The sequence below is a fragment of the Penicillium daleae genome, assembly GCF_028827525.1.
Source record: "Penicillium daleae strain IBT 16125 chromosome Unknown utg000007l_segment0_segment0, whole genome shotgun sequence".
Taxonomy (NCBI): domain Eukaryota; kingdom Fungi; phylum Ascomycota; class Eurotiomycetes; order Eurotiales; family Aspergillaceae; genus Penicillium; species Penicillium daleae.
The window spans coordinates 945,721-964,061 of NW_026623155.1; the positions used below are offsets into that span (position 1 = coordinate 945,721).

At 50.9% G+C, this 18,341-nt stretch overlaps 8 protein-coding genes across 8 annotated transcripts; 4 read left to right on the plus strand and 4 right to left on the minus strand.

Annotated features, from left to right (window-relative positions):
• Positions 1-23: 23 nt before the first annotated feature.
• On the plus strand, positions 24-2,114 carry N7458_007520 (SAE2 C-terminal domain-containing protein; the record flags this gene model as incomplete). The annotated part of the gene is made up of 1 exon (XM_056910902.1): positions 24-2,114. One exon carries the CDS (start codon positions 24-26, stop codon positions 2,112-2,114), a length of 2,091 nt encoding a protein of 696 aa, XP_056763728.1.
• A 354-nt stretch (positions 2,115-2,468) lies between these two features.
• On the plus strand, positions 2,469-3,812 carry N7458_007521 (peroxisomal membrane protein PEX16; the record flags this gene model as incomplete). Its single annotated transcript, XM_056910903.1, has 2 exons — positions 2,469-2,622; positions 2,791-3,812. The coding sequence occupies 2 exons, from the start codon at positions 2,469-2,471 to the stop codon at positions 3,810-3,812; spliced, it is 1,176 nt and encodes a 391-aa protein (XP_056763729.1).
• Positions 3,813-4,030: 218 nt separating this feature from the next.
• N7458_007522 (ribonuclease H2 catalytic subunit RNH201) lies at positions 4,031-5,065 on the minus strand (the record flags this gene model as incomplete). Its single annotated transcript, XM_056910904.1, has 1 exon — positions 4,031-5,065. One exon carries the CDS (start codon positions 5,063-5,065, stop codon positions 4,031-4,033), a length of 1,035 nt encoding a protein of 344 aa, XP_056763730.1.
• A 278-nt stretch (positions 5,066-5,343) lies between these two features.
• N7458_007523 (Cupin domain protein) lies at positions 5,344-7,438 on the plus strand (the record flags this gene model as incomplete). Its single annotated transcript, XM_056910905.1, has 5 exons — positions 5,344-5,405; positions 5,480-5,637; positions 5,715-6,863; positions 6,928-7,176; positions 7,239-7,438. The coding sequence occupies 5 exons, from the start codon at positions 5,344-5,346 to the stop codon at positions 7,436-7,438; spliced, it is 1,818 nt and encodes a 605-aa protein (XP_056763731.1).
• A 674-nt stretch (positions 7,439-8,112) lies between these two features.
• N7458_007524 (tubulin-folding cofactor B) lies at positions 8,113-9,358 on the minus strand (the record flags this gene model as incomplete). The annotated part of the gene is made up of 3 exons (XM_056910906.1): positions 8,113-8,453; positions 8,547-8,766; positions 9,083-9,358. The coding sequence occupies 3 exons, from the start codon at positions 9,356-9,358 to the stop codon at positions 8,113-8,115; spliced, it is 837 nt and encodes a 278-aa protein (XP_056763732.1).
• Positions 9,359-10,335: 977 nt separating this feature from the next.
• On the plus strand, positions 10,336-11,403 carry N7458_007525 (tRNA (carboxymethyluridine(34)-5-O)-methyltransferase; the record flags this gene model as incomplete). Its single annotated transcript, XM_056910907.1, has 3 exons — positions 10,336-10,425; positions 10,547-10,671; positions 10,926-11,403. The coding sequence occupies 3 exons, from the start codon at positions 10,336-10,338 to the stop codon at positions 11,401-11,403; spliced, it is 693 nt and encodes a 230-aa protein (XP_056763733.1).
• A 464-nt stretch (positions 11,404-11,867) lies between these two features.
• N7458_007526 (MYB DNA-binding domain protein) lies at positions 11,868-12,828 on the minus strand (the record flags this gene model as incomplete). The annotated part of the gene is made up of 2 exons (XM_056910908.1): positions 11,868-12,285; positions 12,365-12,828. The coding sequence occupies 2 exons, from the start codon at positions 12,826-12,828 to the stop codon at positions 11,868-11,870; spliced, it is 882 nt and encodes a 293-aa protein (XP_056763734.1).
• A 4,003-nt stretch (positions 12,829-16,831) lies between these two features.
• N7458_007527 (uncharacterized protein) lies at positions 16,832-17,044 on the minus strand (the record flags this gene model as incomplete). The annotated part of the gene is made up of 1 exon (XM_056910909.1): positions 16,832-17,044. The coding sequence occupies one exon, from the start codon at positions 17,042-17,044 to the stop codon at positions 16,832-16,834; it is 213 nt and encodes a 70-aa protein (XP_056763735.1).
• Positions 17,045-18,341: the final 1,297 nt, after the last annotated feature.

Below are 18,341 nucleotides of genomic sequence, written 5' to 3' on the forward strand. Positions count from 1 at the left end.
AAGTGCTTTCCTACGAACCCCAAATGGAGATTCTGAAGGACCTGCACACCTCTATACTAGAGGCATGTGAGGTCTCTTTTAGCAATGCTCAAAAAGAACTCGAGTCCCAACTTGTTGCCCGAGAGGCACGTGTCAAGGAAGCTGAGAGAAACGCATCAGTTGCCCTCGAGGCTCAGCATGCCGCTGAACAAAGGATCGAAGAGCTTCAGCGTGAACTGTCCGCACTGCGGGACGAGCTGAGTACCCACAATGCTGACCCAAAGGATCTCGAATTGCCAGCCGAGATAAACAATCTCGAAAGAGAGTTTGCACCCAAGAACATTTGGAGGACCGATCTACTGGAGGCAGACCAGCTACGTGACATTCTCGAAGACAAATACACGACACTTTATACCGATCTACAGGCATTTAGCCGGGGCTGGAGTGGTCTCAAATCAAAACTGCTTCAGCATAAAAAGAAGTTGCAGCTTTGGGACAAACAACTGAACAAGGACTCATTCACAATCCTTTCCGACAAAGGTCCTGTCAGCTTCCAGAGGGTGCCAGAAACAGATGCGATGGCTGCAAAAAATAATACAAAGTCACAAACGCCATTCATCAGGGGTAATTTACACTCGATATCAGGCAACTCTCAAGCTTCAGCACCTGTCTCCAATACTGACCCGCCTACTCTGAGCGTGGAAAGCCGGACAGATGCAAATCCCTCGATTAAGATTGAAGAAAGCAGTCAACAAATCGCCAATCCCAACCAGCCTGTGACGACAGCTACTCAAAACACCTCTACTACTGCTTATCTGCTCTCTTCGGAGTCCGGCTCAGACGTACTATATCCGCTACCTAACCTGGAGACGAAAAAGAGAAAGCGGGTCCTTCCATCTGCTCAAGAAGAGCCAAGGCAAGGTGCCCCCGAACGACCAGTACTTGTCAAGGCCGAGACCATGTCATCAAGCCCAATGCACCAGACAGTACTCCCCGGCTCTGGTCCACATTTCCCGAGTACCCAAGATTTGGATGAGATTGGTAGTACTGTGCCAACACCTACGAAACGGCCCGCTTACCGAGAGGTTCATTGGGAAGATGGAGGCGAAGGATCGGCTCCTAGCACGCAGAGCGCCATTCCAGATCGTGAAACCCACCATCAAAATGTCCTGCAGCCAGTCGACGGGAATGTCCGCTCAATTAGACGCTGGCCAAAGAGACCCGAATTGACAAAGCCGCGAGATTCGAGTATCCGCGCCCTTTTCATGGCTGAGGATGGTGAATCTGGTGACAGCCAGGATCACTCTCGAAAGAAGCGCGCCAAGAGCGCCGCGGCCATCCATAATGAGACGCCCAGGGCTAAAGCAGATGGGAAAGTTACCCGAGATCGCCTACAAGGTCTCCTAGAAGGATCACTACCATCCAAATCGCCCCTTCGTTCTCCTAGAGAACTTTTGGATCGCGGCCAGAGCGGAGGTGGAAATTCAAACATACGCCAAATGAGTAGGACTGCCAAGTCTGCATCTCCACGCCCACAAGCAGACCAAGTCGAACAGCCGTCTCAAACCGGCCTGGATGTACGACCCGAGGAAGAGCCCTACCGATCTCGACCTCTGCATCGTCTGAACCTGGACCATTTCAAGATCAATCCAGCCAGGAATCAAGGCCTTGACTACGCTTACGACACAGTTGTCCGTAAGAAGGATGACCGGAAGTGCCTGTCAGGGTGTACACGTCCCAGTTGCTGTGGTGACCGATTTCGCGCAATGGCTCGCATGGGAGTTCAAGGAACAAACGCCTCCACAGAGCAAGAGGAGGAAAACCAGCGAATCCTCGAAGAGTACGTCGGCGAAGACCGACATCTGCTCGACGGACTGAGTGACAAGGATCGCGAGAGTCTACTTGTGGAAGCTCGAGCACGAGCCCTTGCCAACCAGTATGGAAGGCATCGACATACTCACCAGCGAGCTCGGAGTCCCCCAGGATTCTGGCGAACTGAGATGCCGTCTACCCAAGAGATTGAGGCGGACCGAGAAGCCGCTCAGAGATTAGAGCGAGAGAAGGTCGAGGAGCGATACCGAGAGGCAATGCGACCAGGAGGTCTTTGGAATTGGGCTGATGAGTGGTTGATGTGAGTTGTATAATAAGATGATCTGTACGAAAGTGAATAGAATTATGTGAAGCACATGAAAGAACGTGCTGTTTGGCCCTGACTTGGAAGATATGAGGATGCAGGATGTATGGTAAACAAGCAGCGGCAACTATTGTTGAAGCCTGTCATAACCAAATAAGCTCGTAGTGCTAGTATAAGTAAGTGATACTGTTCACTCTATTGTTGACTTGTGAGGTTAGTGTTTACGGAGTCCTCCGTTAGCCGCAAGCATCAACCTCGGCCCCGAGGGGCTTGGCAGGACCTCGTGACCTCCCTTATTGCCGCCAACATCTCCCCCGGACTTCGTGAACTCTCCACATTCGCATCGTGCAGGACCATGGAGACCGTTCGCAACATCCAGAATCCCATCCCTCCGGTGGTGCTCCAGCCATCCAAGTGGCTGTCACTCTACGAGGACTTTGTCGCCAAGAACTCCAGCTCAGTTGGTTCGGTCGAGTCAGCTCTGAGGTCATTGACCTACATCATCCCAGGTAAGATAGACTTCGGGATATTTTCAAGTGGTCGATCGCTAATCATTATGTTTCACCCTATGTAGGAAGATATCGTGAATCAGAAATACCTTCAGAATGTGGTTAGTCGGAAATACCTAGATATCCCGTGGCGACGAGGGGCGCATGTCAGCTAACCAACTCCTGCAGTGCACTCTGGAGTCCAACTTTTATCGCTGTATCACGATTCCCTCGTGTCGCGAGTCATTTCTCGACTGCCCCCGACGGTCCCTCGGCCGCCACCTACTCCCCATGCCCGATACACTAAATACTGGACCTCGCGCTCCTCGCTCTATCATCGAGTTGCCGCGGCGCTGCAGATGCTACAGTACACAGAACTTCTCTGGGAGATGACGGCGCGCCGACGTGGACAGAAGACTCGATGGCATGTCGTTGTCTTCCTTGAATTTGCCAAGGCTATCTGCCGCCTGCTCTTGCTTCGACTGACCAACTCGAGACCGTTGGTCAGTCCTCCGCTGCCGGAGCGGGAGGTGGACCCGCGGTCGACACAGGGAGAGGAGGACCAGAGCGACTGGAATGGCATGGAGACTCCCACGAGCGAGCGTTCTACAGACATCAGCTGGACTATGCCTCGCACGGGTCTATCCTTGCCCTCTCTCCCGGACGTTAACGACGTGTCGAACTACCTGATCTCGAAAGTTCTCACTGCGGATGACATCAAGCCCCCCAAGACATTGCTGCACCGTGTCACTGGACAGGGTCAGTTGGCGGAAGTCTTGTATATCCTACGACCAGTGGTTTATGCGCTTGCCATGCAGCGATGGAGCGGAGACCGGCGCAGCTGGCGGCCCTGGCTGATTGGATTCGGCATGGAATATGGTTGCCGCCAGCTTGCCAAGCGCGATTTCCGGGAGCGAGTTGCTGGTGGCCTCCGTGGACTGACTGGACTTGAGCGCGAGGAACTGAGGAAGCGTGGATGGTCTATGGGCTGGTGGCTGTTGCGAGGCGCCTTCTACGAGAATATCACAAAGTACGTATCCCAGCAACAAGCACGACCTCTTCTGAATTTAAAGCTAACGAGATACAGATCATGGTTGCAAAGTGTGACTGGCAAGATGAAAGGCAAGCCACTCCTGGACTTAGTGGGAAGTGTTATCGAGGACTACGAATACCTTTGGGACAACTACTACTTCTCGACTGCCACTCTGTGATTTTTTCGTGTCCGGACTATCCCTTCACTTTCTCCTCATGATACCCAGCTTTTTACTACCCAACTTCCATGACCCGATTACCAACGACACTTCGCGTGATTGGACGCCCTTCTTTTGTTCAGATTGTATTTTATTGCCTTAGATATGCCTGATCGGGTATCATCATTGTTATATAGCTTCATTACGCCTTTAATCCCATGCCAACCCGATGCATCGCATCATATAATCTCTGCTTGTCGTTGTCCGAACCAGTCCCGCAACCCATCCTTGCTCGACCCTTTTCCGGGCCCAGATGCCAGGAGAAAATCACTTAGCATGCCATTCCCCTCATCGTCATCTGCAGGCCAATCCACTCGGGCTCCGCCCTTCTGCTCGAGCATTTCCTTCGCAGTACCCCAGCTGAAGCGACATTCGCTGCCCCAGCCAAAAACAGGATCCATGTTCCGTCGGAGCCACCCGACACACTTGGAATCCGAAGGGTAGCCACTGCCCCAACTTTCAGGGGGCGTGGAACCGTCTTCAAGCTGTTGCGCCTTGAGGACGGACTCGTACAAGACTTCCAACGCAACATCACGCGTCACTTTGGCAGCCACACTGGCCGCACTCACACAGGGATACAGCGAGTCCGCCTTTTTTGCCACGGTGATTTTAATAGATGGGAAAATCCGCTCAAGTTTGGCCTGGTATGTAGCAGGGTTGCCGATAGTATCGATATAGATCTCTTGTACATTGACAGCACGATCTTGAAGTACGCCGCGAATAATCTCAATTGTGGCGTCCATGGCTTGCGCATTGAGGTTGTAGACTGCGGTGCCTGGTTTCATCATTCCGGCGCCGATATCACGCGCAGACAGCACCTTGATTGCATATCCACAGGACTCGTATAGATTCTCGCCAGGCGTATTGATCAAGCGCATCAAATTGGCGCGTACGGCAGGCGTGAGGACTTTGCTGTCGTCGAAGCTGTGTTCTTGCGCCAGTAGGGAATGGTGTAGCTCAAGAGGCAAATAAAAGGCACCGTAGACCATGGGACCCAGGACTGGACCACGGCCAGCTTCGTCAACGCCGAGGACACATGGTGTAGGCTCTGTCGTCTGTGGAGTTGTAGAGGACTTGTCGTAAGGTGTAATTCCAGCTGGACAAGGCGTGTAGTAGGCGTACGAGTCTCCCGAGAGTAGATGGGCAGTGTCTATACTGGGAGGAATAAAGGACATGGCATCTTCAGCTGCGTCGACGATGGTGTGCTTGCCCATAATGATTGAGCAATGCAGAATTGAAACGAGTGAGCGAGTCTAGAACGAGAGCACTGCAGGACTGACAAGGGAAGAGCGTCCCAGAAGTATGTCGACGCGTCGACCGTTCGGGCTTAGCGGCGGGCGCGCGTTTCTCCCCCAAATTCCACTGCATCATTCCTCTCTCCCCTCCTCCTCCACCCGCGCTGCTTTGACCAGCTCTTCTACATCTTACGCTTTCGAAATTCCTACAGTACACTCTATTCGGCTCAGACTCCGTCACTTAACTTTTATTCAATATGGCGCGTGGTTCCACGAAGCCCCGCGACCTCGACTTCTCCAATGTGGGAACTCAGGGAAGGTAAGTCGCGCTTCCGTTGATACTGGCGCTTTCATGAAAGGGTTACAGTATGCTGATGAAATTTATGCGCTTAGGCGGACAGGTCTCACGATGGAGGAAAGACAGCGCGACGAGTACGGAATGGAGGAAGTAGACGGTCTATTCTCATCTCCTGAGAAATCGCCCGCGAAACTAAATGGGTTCTCCCATGTGGACGACGAGACTGCGAGCTCTGAGATGTCCATTGAAGACGGTAGGCTTGCCAAAGCAGTGTGCCCTCTGATTCACTACCAATTGGTGACTGACATGGCCATTCTTCTATGCGACTAGGCAATGCGCCGGGACCTATGGATTTTCTCAGCGCTGCTAATAATGCGCGCAATACTTTTCTGCCACAGGCATCTCGATCCCCTGCAAAAGCCCTCCGTCGATCCCCTGTCTTGCGCTCTTCTCCAGACGACAGGGAAGATCTGGTAGCGTCCAGTCCGTCGGATGGCAGACGTCTGTCTTCTGCGCGAGGAGACCCAACTCCCTTGACCAATCGTTCGGTAAATGCAGGCGTGTCGAACAATAAGAACGCCGCGCGACAGAATGGCAAATCCCGACTGATAGCCACAGAAGCGGCTGATTTTTCTGACGGTGAGGGCGAAGGCGATGAGAATGCGGATACCTTCGGTGTCGGGCAGGATGATTTCAGCGACGGCTATGACGAGGGTGATGAGACTGTGATGCCACATGAAGAGGAACCTGCAGATGCTACGGCACAAGACTTGAATGGACTGGAAGATGAGGTGTCCCCAGCACCAGCAGCGTCACGCCAAACAAAGACGACTGCATCGAGTTCAAAACAGCCGAAGAAAGGACCCGCGACAAAGAATACAAAGGCGACCAAGGCTGCCGCCAAGCCGTCTGGAAAACGAGGTCGCGCCACGAAAGCTCAGCAAGCAGACAATGAAGAGCCCTCTGAAGCCAGACCAACCAAGAAACCAAAGACTACTGCTACCGAGACTACTATGGCTTCACGTGAGCCCTTGGATCCTGAGCTGGACCGTGTGGTTGAGAACTATGCCCAGCGTTCAGGCCCATTGAAAGGCCGCAGTCTATATATTCTCAAGCGCGAAGATCCCACTAGCAACGAGACCACTCACACCCGCTCGGGACGAGTATCTGTTCGCCCTCTGGCGTACTGGCGCAACGAGAGATGTGTGTTTGGCGATGGCGAGGCCGCTGAGGGCCAACGGTATCCTCTCTCAACGATCAAAGAGGTCATTCGCACGGAGGAACTTGAACCAGAAAGGCCAAAGAAGGGCAAGCGTAGCCGCAAGGGCAAGTCAAAGAAGCAAAAGGATGAGTCCTCGGATGAAGATGAGATTGACGATGACGCCGATCTTTGGGAGAAGGAAAGTGGTGTTCTTCATGGCTACGTCTCCAAGTGGGACCCCGTGGCACAAACCAGCACATCAGAGGAGGAAGTAATAGGTATGATTTTCATACCCGGTCTCTACTATGGTGATAAACTTTCGTTGCTAACCAATTTTTGCAGACATTGCTTATGCACCCTCTGGATTCGAAACGAGGGAAGTCAAAGGCGCCTCATTCCGCTTTGCGAAACTGCTCAGTTCTTCATTCATTGGCTCCGGTGTTGTTGAGCTTCCACCAGATGGTGTCAAGAAGCCCAAGAACTCGAAGAGAATGCATATGGTGTTCTATGTCTGTTACGGCCGAGTGCAAGTGGACATCTGCGGTGTGCAATTCAGCGCTGGCAAGGGATCAGTGTTCCAGATCCCACGAGGTGAGTTGACTCCCACGATCACAGGGATGACTCTTTGTATACTGACACACTCGGTTTGTCAGGCAATTACTATAGCTTCCAGAACTCCCATGACAAGAATGCGCGACTTTTCTTCACGCAATGCTGTCTTCCGGAAGGGAGTGAAGTCCCTATGCAATCCGAGAATACAACGCAGAGCGAGTTTGAAGCTGAAAGCGGCCCATCCGAGCCTCCAGCCGCAAAGGCTCGAGGTCGCCCCAAGGGCAAGCAAAAAGCTAAATGAGTGCTTTGACTACTATGCTTTACCGACATTGTTTTGACTCTTGTGTCCAGCTGGAGCTGGTGAATGTGCTATGATATCCTTTTTTTCTATCTGTCTTTTCCTTCTAGCGGGTTGTATCTTTTACTATGGATCCTAGGTTGTCGGTGTTCCGAGTTGCAGATTTTTTATTGGATTGTGACAGTTGGTGATGGACAGAATGCACCGTTTCCCTTTACCAAATATGCACTTCTTCTCTGTGCGTTAGATGGCACTTGTTTGCTGAGTAGATACATGTTTAGTGTCGGCTTCAATAGCCATTCACCTCGAGGGAGGCTTTTCTTCCGTTACACTTGACGGTTGTCAACACATATCAGACCTTCGACTGGATAGAACAGAGCTCGACAAGGTAAGTCCTAATGACTTGAAAGGCTGCGACTCTATCATATCAAGAAAAGACCATTATTGCATTTCTCTCTTGGGAGAGCAATAAGCCAGCACGTACACAAGTAAAAGTCACATGAATCCAGTCTCCCTGGCTACGTAACTTGCGCATCCAGAGCCCTTTTAACTGGAATTGACCTGGCAGCTTCTTGGCTTCCTGTTTACTAGATAACTTGTATGAAATAAAATCAACATCATTACCAAATCTACACCGCCTAACGCCAACATTCACACTCCCACTCTCAATCAACCCATCAGATCTCCTCCATCAACTCATCCAACTCATCATCCAAGCCCAACGGCGGGAAATCTCCCACCTCGACCTTCTCCGGCTTCACAAAAGCACCACACTTGTCCAAACACTCAAAGTAGCGACGACCACCCACGCTACCATCATTCTTGCCCGTCGGCTCATCCAGCTCAATACCAACCCAGATAGGCTGGAGTTCAACGGGAAGCGGACCATCCTGCTCAAGCTCACGGCCAGGACCAGTAATTGGGATTGTTGGCACTGAGCCGACGAAGCGGACTGTTCCACGGCGGATATGTGGCGGGGAGGAGGGGAGGATGATGGCACGTTTGTCAACGGCGATTCCTGTATGAACCGTTAGACAACATTCAAGAGCTGTTGCGCCGTCCCCGTTTGAAAGAAATGATGCGTCAAGTATCGGGTAAACCATATCCATACCTCTGCTAGCAAGCTCAGCCTGATCCTTCTGAACCTGCTTGCGCAGGGATTCCTCAGGGGAGAGTGCGTTAGGATCGAAACGGCCTATTTTCTGATTTCTTTTCCAGGCCAGGACTGAATCGGAGAGGTTCTCGTAGGTTTCGGGGTTCATTTCGTACTTGTCGACTGAGGAGAGATCGGTGAAGTTTGGGCGCATGCCTTGTGGGCGGGAGTCGTGGACCTGGATGTGCAATTAGCATGGTTCTTAAGCCGGTATGCTGTAAAAGAGCCTGATAGTATGGAATAATGTATTTTCTTGTAGTCCATGCCAGGTCAGACGGTACTCATGTCTCCTAGAGGTGACCACTTCAGCCTGGAGGCTCCCGTTTTCAAGACTTTTGTAAGCCGAAAACGCTGCCATACCTGCGCAGCTATATGCCACTGAAATCCAGGACCGTACCATGACACTCTTCCAGAGAAAACAACAGAAGAGATCCATAAGACACCCAAAGCCGAAGAACCAAGAAAGCATCATAAACCGAAAAGAAATGGCCCACCTCAATTTCAGCCCCCTTCACAAGCCCATAATCCCCAATAAGCTGGGCATCATTATCAGCCCACTGATCCGGTCGACCAGGAACCTTGACACGGAGTCGCTGGCTCCCCGGCGGGACACCAGTCATAGTCTCGAGCTTGCTCTTGACCTGCTCAACTGTCCAGGTAGGCGTAATACGCCGCTCAGTCAGGAATCTGGGCTCTGAGTCGGCGGAGTGAGCCATAGAAGCCGAGGTGATGATGACAGAGACATCTGTCGGAGTTGGTTGGAAGGCCATTTTGAAGAGCTATGTTAATGTTGAGGCAATATGCAATGCGCTCAGGGGGGGGGGGGGATTCTGGGCCTTTAGCGCCAGAGATGTGCCTAGATGAATGGTTAGCGGAGGAGTTCTTCGACATAGAGGGAGGTAGACAAGCTAATGAAAATGCAGAGAGATGGTCCGTGAGGCATGACAACAAGACCTCGAGGTCATGCATTGAAGGTCGAGAGCACCAGTCTAGCCTTTGATATTTGGCATATCAAACTCCCATATGGCCCTAGAGGGCGCTGGGTGATATTCCTCCAGCCTCAAAGCACACACAAGAGATCCGAAGCACACAAAGACCATATTCTCGAGTAAAGCAGCAGCATACTTACACAGACAGAGCGAAGCGAGCGATGGCTGCTGAACAGCACCGCTGGGGCATCCAAAGTAGGTGCGCTTAGTCAGCGATCAGTATGCGCGGATTCATCGAAAGGGAAAGAAGGAAACAGTCTGAGGAAATGGAAATGACTTTCAGGGCAGCCTGCAGCAGGGTTGGGCAGATCTGAAACGACATACCGCAATGCTACTGGGGGTATCCTTGGAGCCTTGGGTTAGATAATTGCGGGGGGATTTATAGAATTCAGATCTCTTGCGATCTTAATCTGATCGGTACTACGTATACGGCGGGGGGAAGAGCAAGGACCGGGGTTCTTAGAGGGAGGATGATCAATAGCGCTGACTCTATGAGTAAATAAAGATTGAATTTAGAAAGACCTAACACTGTTTAAAAAAACAATTCAAGTATGTCCATCCTACTACGAAGTATCCAAGTGTACTCAGAATCTCAGGATAAGAAGATCCCCCCGCGGAGGGGCAAAAAAGTCCGAGCCACGTGATCATCTCGCTTGTCTTCCGCCATCACCACGACGAAAGAAACAACTGATACTCAAGAATCGCATATACCAGAGCACTTCTGGAAGAATCAACACTGTGGACGGAAAGCCAGCACCATGGAAGACCAAGCCGAGGCATATGAGGAGCAGAATGTACACGAGGTATACCAGCAAATTGCGGGACACTTTTCAGCCACGCGCTACAAGGTGAGTACATAACTCCTAACCGAGTGGTGGATTTCATCCCCCCCATTGGCTTCCCTCGCTAGCCAGTCGGCTCGGCTCAGAGTATGGCTAACGACGTCTTTGACTGTGGTTCACCCGCTAGCCATGGCCAATTGTTGAGCAATTTCTCCAGAGTATACCAGCTGGATCCGTTGGACTGGATGTTGGCTGTGGCAATGGCAAGAATCTCCAAGTGAACCGGGATGTGTTCATAGTAGCCTCTGATCGGTACGTTCATTTATCCCTTCTTCTATCTGGTTTGATTTTTGTTTTTTACTTCATAAAGTATGTACGAGGAGATATCGTAAATTCGTATATGGTTCTTATATCTTGTCTTTTTTTTTTTGGGATCTTTTTGTGTAGTTAATTTCTCATTTCATATCACTGGCATTCCCTCGTCTTTCTCATCCACAGACAAACACCCAGACACTCTCTCATGGAAGACCGCTGGAGCTATCTCCCATACTAACACAAGGCCACAGCTCCGAAAACCTGGCCAAAATAGCAGCCCAGCATCAACCCCATTCGGCGGTGGTGGCCGATATCCTCCACCTCCCGCACCGGGATGCATCCTTCGACTTCGCCGTCTGCATCGCTGTGGTACACCACATGTCCACCCCAGCACGACGGGTCCAAGCCATCGCAGAGATTCTGCGAACCATGAAGCGCAGATCAGGGACGGAGCCAGGCGGGCGAATCCTGGTCTATGCATGGGCGCTCGAGCAGAAGAATAGTCGTCGAGGCTGGGACAAGGGAGATTCGCAAGATCTCATGGTGCCGTGGGTGCGGAGAGCCAAGCCTGGATCCGGTGAAGAGGATCAAACCTTCCGCCGCTACTATCATCTGTACGAGAGCGGGGAACTGGAGCGTGATATCGAGCAAGCTGGAGGAGTGGTTGTGGAGTCGGGGTATGAGAAAGACAATTGGTGGGCGATTGCAACGCCCAAGCACGATTCATGATGACATGGGGACGGTTTACTTCGCGGAGCCAGCCTCGAAGAAAAGCCCATCATCACCTGCGTGCCAAACGTGAGGAAATGCGTGATTCGATTTGGGAGTTGGAAGAGGGAGAGAGAGAGGTCGAGTCGAATGGGTGCGCCAAGAAAAACAAGAGATTGTCTCTCTATATCTTCTTCCCAACCCCAAAAACTGACACCAAGAGAAAGAATCAAGAGAAAGAAATCCTCTCTCGGTCTCTCGGTCTCTCCCCTTCCCCCAAGCCGAGGAAAAGAAAAGGAAAACAAATCTCGCAACAGGAAGGGTGGGAGACGGCAGGTTGACACGCAAATTCTCTATACAATTCACGACCTCCCAACAAATCACGGTATACCTCCAACCGGCGCTATGCAATTCGTATCAAAGGAGGCAAAGGAAAACAAAAAAGGAAAATAAAACGGCCGTACGGGCGTGATCGTCATCTCGTCTTAGGGGAGAGTTCGCGGAGGCATTCCCATATGCGGGCCCATCAGACCAGGCGGGGGAATGCCCATGTCTGGGGGTCGTCCAAGACCATAGAATTCTCGTGGTGGAGGCGGGGCAGGTGGTGCGTACGCGGGGACACCGGCTGTCAACTCTTCGAGGGAGGGTAGTTGTGGTGGAAGGCCGGGCAAGTGGCCTGGGATTGCGCGTGAGGTGGAGCTCTTTCGAGGTCGAGCTAGAGAGGTGCTGGCACGACGAGTTCTCGTGGCTGGGGGATCGATGGCGGTGCTGGATAGTGAGAAAGGCACCACGCCAGCGCGGCGGGCCATTTCTTGCTCCCCAAGTTGCCAGTGCATGGCCTCTGCGGCACGCCATGGGATGGCCATTTCTTCGGCAACCTTGGACCACATCTCTGCTTTAAACCTACTCGTTGCTGTTAGTCATAAAGATGGTTCTCGCCTAGGGTCCGACCACACCGGATCCCAGCGGTGCCACAGCTTACCGTTCATATAAGCGAGCCAACTTGTTCTTCTTATCTTCATCCCACTCGCTGCGACGTTCCAGATAGTTCTGATAGTGAAGACGACAGCTGATCGCACTGCGACCTGGCAACCGTTTGCTGATATCCTCCCACTTCATCCCGCTGCCCCGCAGCTCGATGATCAACGCATCCTCCTCGGCCGACCACTTGGACTGCTTCTTGGCGGGTGATTCGGCGGTATGAGCTGGTTGTAGCCGCTTTGCCGGAAGACCAGGAGCAGACTTGATCAAAGATGGAGCCACGGCCGGCGGGCCCGTCGTCAAGATTGGCGCCGCGGGGACTGGCGGTGGGATTGAGAAGCCCATCCGAGAGGGATAGACGGGAGTAGGATTCCCGGGGGCATCTTCCTCATCTTGGGGCTTGAGTAGCAGTGAGATATCCACTTTGGCGGGCGGCAAGATAGGCCGATTTTGTAACGCAATCATATGCGCGATGGAAACCAGCGGGTCTTTTCGGGATCGAAGTAGATAGACAGGACTAGCCCCCTTCCAGAAAATGAGCAGATCCAGCTGGAGGGGGGGAGGGGGGGAGGGGAAGGAGATGGAAGGAAGAGAAAGAGGAGGAGTAGTAGTCGATGCAGGACCCAAAGCTTGTGATTCTCAGGGTCAGGGTTGAATGACGACAGTTAACAATCAACAATCAACAATCAACAATAGATCGTAGCGGGATGACTCCAGGTCGGCGATGATGATAGTCGTAGAGGTAGAGAGTTGCCCTTGTGATTCTTGGGGATGATCAACCAGCAGCTATCAGAGCCGGATCAAATATGTGAGAGTGTGTGCGGTGTCGGAGGGTTTCTCTTAACAGCAGCAAAATCCAAGGACTTGATGGTCTCGTGCAACGAATGGTGAGGTCAGAGCAGAGCGTGAGGCTTGGGCAGAAAACGGTGGTTCAAGGTACCCGGGTACCGTGGAAATGGGCAACGGCCAAAACGGGTAAAAAGTGAAGAATAGAGTGGAAGAGAAGAAGAGGAACGAGGAGGATGAGAATGAGAGGAGAAGGGGGGGGGGGGAAGTCAGAAAAGGACAGGAAAGTAGTTTGTAGAAGGAAGAAAGGAGGAGTCGAGAGAAGGTAGAGAGAGAGAGAGCGAGTGGAGGAGAGGAAGAGGTAGAAGAGGAAGAAAGTGGGATACCAAGTCCAGAAGAAGAAGCAGATCCCAAGGGAAGGTCCAGAACCACCAAGATGAAACCCAAACGATCGACGTTGACCAGAAGAGAGAGAGAGAGAGTCTTAGACCACGATGGAGTCCATCCACTTGGAGGAGGGAGGGGGGGGGGGGGGGGGCGATCCAGGGAATAAGGTGAAATAAGGTCGGGGGAAGATGGAGATAGAAAAGGGTATATAATAATAATAATCCGAATAATAAGAGTCAGAATAATAATCAAAAAGGATCCAAATCAAGTTGAGATACAACGACTGGAGTATACGGTCGTCGAGTGACTCTCCCAATTCATGGACATGTACGACTGGGCATGAAAATGAGATGATTGACTTAATCCAGGAAGAAAGCGATCAAGCGAGAGAGAGAAAGAGAGAGAGAGAGAGAGAGCATCACAAGAGTCCAAGTAAATGCAAGCAAATCATGCTCATCCAACTTAATTAAAATGGAAATGATGGGATGATTGCCAGCATGAAATCATCATGGACAGTGGGAATTCTGATTACCTCCGAAGTAATTTTAATTTCTTCATTGGGAAATTCAAGAAAGAAAAATGAAAATTCAGAAATGAAAAATGAAAAACCGAAAAAGACAAAAATCCAATTAACCCCAAACCGTCACGCCAACGGCTTTTTTGGAGTTAGTCTCTTTCTTTCCCTGGAAGCCACAGTTGCCCTCTCTCTGCCCTAGCCTCGAGGGCACGACTGCAATATCTCCGATCCACTCGGGGCTGGCGCTGTTAATTAAAGATGCTGGCGGGCAAGCGGTCAAACCGCGTCTGCTCTCGGGTCCCTTTCGGTTCCCCTCTGATTCTGACTGTATTCACACGAATACTCGGTCCTATCTCTATCGCCTGTATACTATACTTCTACAGATCATACCATTTGTACATACTACTACTACTATATACGACTACTCCGTAGTAGTAGTATCCTCCGTAGTATACTACACAATCATTTCTCTCCATTCTAATCCCGTCTGTGGCGGTCATTGCTTGATTGCTTCGCCCTTCATTTCCCTCCCCCCTCCTCCCACCGAACACGGGTTGTGGAGTCAAGGCACTCCGTCTGAAGAGGAATGGCCCCCAAGATGAAGCTGGGAGATGAGATAGATCCTCATGCTTTCAGAACCATAATAATGAACAACCATCTCCGTAGTTCTAACAGTAGCCAAAAAAAAAAGGCAAAAAAACAAACGAGAGAGACCCAATTCGACCTATTGACAAGCATCAACTAACCAAGTTCAGGAAAGAGGGGCCCCTCCCAAATACTAGAATACTGTATAATAATCAACCACAATACTGTAATAATAATAATCCCCTCCAAAACCCGATGAACATGGTTCCCCCTCCTCAGTGGGCCCCGCATCATCCTGAAATGAGATGAGGATGCGTAACGGGACACTTTAAAGCCTGCACGGACCAGTCACAAACGTTGGAAACGGGCTGCTCCGGCCCAGACGCTAACCCGCCCTAATGCCATGCCGTTGCGACTAAAACGAACCAGTCAGAGAGAGGGAGGGGAAGGCAAAAAAAAGAAAATGATACAAGACGGAATAGAAAAGAGTATGAGAAATGCTATAGCATAATATATACAAGATCAAGTATGTATTCTCAAAGCATACAAAAATCCACAGTATACAAAGAATCCGGACGAGAAGGAAAGTGTGGGCAGAGAGACAGTCAGGACTGGACCGGGAGGGGGGCCGATCGCAGCTCAACGGCTTTGCTGTCGTGCTGGTCCCAAGCCCAAGAACAGCTCCACCGACCATCACGAGGGGGAAACCTGCGAGGGAAGGGGCAGTACAGGTGGAATGTATATTATATTATTATGATTACATAGTCCGACTACGATTCAAGGTGATAGTTTCCTTGATTCTATACTTGAATATAGAATCGAATCTAGATTCCATATACATACGATGCATAGAATTAAAAAAAAAAAAAAAAAAAAGCACTGCTGTAAAAACCACTTCAACATGTTCCCTCGCAATCGCCACTTGACTGTGAACCTATGATACTCGTAGGGACAAGGATCGTACCCCGAGGCTCTAACCGGTCTATCCCCAATCAACACGAGTTATCCATTACAGGAGTGACAGGCCCAACGAGAGAGGGGTTTTCTATCCTTTCGATGTTCTTAATCAGCTACCTACGTAGCAAGTTAGCAACCCAAGTCCAGTAATAACCAGTACAATGCATGCAAGTCTTGTACGTAGCTCAGGAAAACCCGGGATCTGGGTTGCCCGTGTTCGCCTCGTCCCACCCTGGCTGGATGGGCGTTGCCTCTTTCGAGCGCATCGCTTCCGAACAGTTTGCAGCCTCACATCCCCGTGCAACCACTCGGGGATTTTTCTCAATGCTTAGGGCCTGCGCCTGGGTCCCCTTCCCTCTCTTGCCACCCCCATCCTGGCTGCATCTCTGGTTTGCCCCTAGGGCGCTAATCTACCTTGGGCTGGGTTGATGGTTGTTTAAGAAAGTACCGTACATGATTATGATAGATAATATAGCTCTTGAACTGGGGGTTTGGCGTAGAGAACAAAAACCTGCTTGAACGTATGCTTGGATATCTTATGCTGTTCTTTTGCTCTCTCTCTCTCTCTTGTAAACTCCTGACATTTCTTGCTCTTTTTCTTCCTTTCTTTTCGCCTCGATAGTGGATCCTTTCCCCCTTGGGTCCCGGGAACCCGACTGAACTTGACTTGACCATGTGTTCAGTTCCATAGATACTTCTTTAGGACCTTTCCAGTCTTTCGTGATCGTCTCGAATCCAGTATTTCACTACTTACTACGAGAGACTCTATAACTATCTAGCAAGACTAACAATATCAACGCTACAAGGCCTAATGGACTACAACTACCAAATCCCCCCAATTCAACCATTGACAATTCCACCACCGTCGGTCCGAATCACAATGCTCGCCCTACCCTCCTGGAACAGCGGTCTTCCAGAAGGTGGTCCCGTTCAACCACGGGATAAGCTCGACGCTGTAAGACCCTCACCGTGATGCGGTCCATCGTTCGCAGTTGTTCCCTGGTCGGCCTTGCAATTTCGCATAACGCTGCTTGATAGAGGCGCAGAGAAGACTGGATAGAAGGCGAGAAAGAGAGAATGGGCCCAGACCCGTGCGAAATTGGACCCATTGATCTGTCGGGTCTAGAATCTCCAGCTACAATATGGCTTATGGAGTACACATCCACAGCTCATCCAGGACTCCGTATACGGAGATTTGAATATGATTCACCCAGAGCTTTTTCTGGTTCCAAGCTGTCACTGGTTCAGGTTCAGGTTCAGGTTCAGGTTCAGGTCCCGGTCCAGAGGTCCACAATAGGTGTCGTGGTTCATGTCTATCATTCCAGCCTCCGACCGCGACCTCGTACCTGAGCTGAGCATCTTGCCGGTCGCGCGCAAGCCCCCAAGATCAACAGCAACAGGGAACCTCATCCCTGCTACCAAGACTCCCAAAAAGTCGATAGATCCCATTTTACATACCCAGCTCATCACACGCGCCCTCAGCAATCCCTAAACATGAATCAGAAATGAAGGGCTACCTTAGGTTTACCTAGCTTACAAGGTTTGCTACGGGTCCAATGTCTCGCGCAGGGTTCGTCCACCCGCGACCGAGGCTAAACTACTACTGTGGTAGACTGGTAGTTGTTCAGCTCAGGCTGCTAAGCTAAGGTCTCAGGTTTACCCGGTCGCGCGAGACCGCCGAACGGCCAATTTCCCCTGCCCAGGCCCATTTTGATTAAAAGTTATTATTATGGATTTCCACATGGCTTGAAAAGAGGCGCGAACACGAAATCCCGTTTACACCGAGGAAGACAAAATTGCGCCCCCCCACCCCCCCCCCCCCCCAGCTAAAAGGAAGGCCCATGGCAGCACCGACGGAAGGAGGAAATGGTACCGAACCGCACTTTAGAGAGCGGCGGAGGAGATGAAGGGAACGATGGGGCATGGGAGATTGTGATTGATGGGATGGACTGAGAGGGGGCGAGGACCAGGGGGAGGAGGAGATGAAGAAGAAACTCGTTCCCGCCAGATTAAGGGACTGGTGGGGCTGGGGGGGCGTTTGGTTTGGAACTTCGGAGATTTAATGTCTTGCATTTTTGCTGGTCTGTGTGTACTGCACTGTGCACAATGGGATTGAGGTGAAGACAAATAGGATAGGTACAGTAGTATGCAATTGTATAGCTTGTAGAAAGAGTCGATCATTATATGGAAACCGTAGTATGGTGTCTGGGCCCCCAAACTTGAGACCTTGCTACAGCATGTGCATACTTCGGTAGGGCTTGACTAGGTGAACCCCTTGCGATGAGCACAAGCATTTGCAATGAACTTGGAGTGAACCCTGGATTTTAGCCTCCGACAGACACAATAGCCTCAGTCCTAATCTTGTACAGTAACAGTTAATTAAGCATTGTCGCAACGAGTTCTTCGGCGAAAGAACCCTCGTGCCGTGTGATGACGCCAGCATATTATACTAATATACAAAGTAACTATATTAAACTATATATTAATCTAATATCTTTCCCGTGAACCTCATTTACTTGTATATTAGTTGTATAGCCACAGCCTACCACCCAAATACATATATTGACCCGTATAACCTGCAGCCGCCAAAAACTGGGTTAAATCTCCGTGATTGGACAGACGCGCGCTCTAAGACTGTGGAACGCTGGGACAACTGGCACGAGCCCCAAGTGGCAAAGCCACCCATTCATCATTCATGCAGGCCAACGCTGCGGAGCCAGAAAGACCGTTGTGCAAAGTGGCGGTG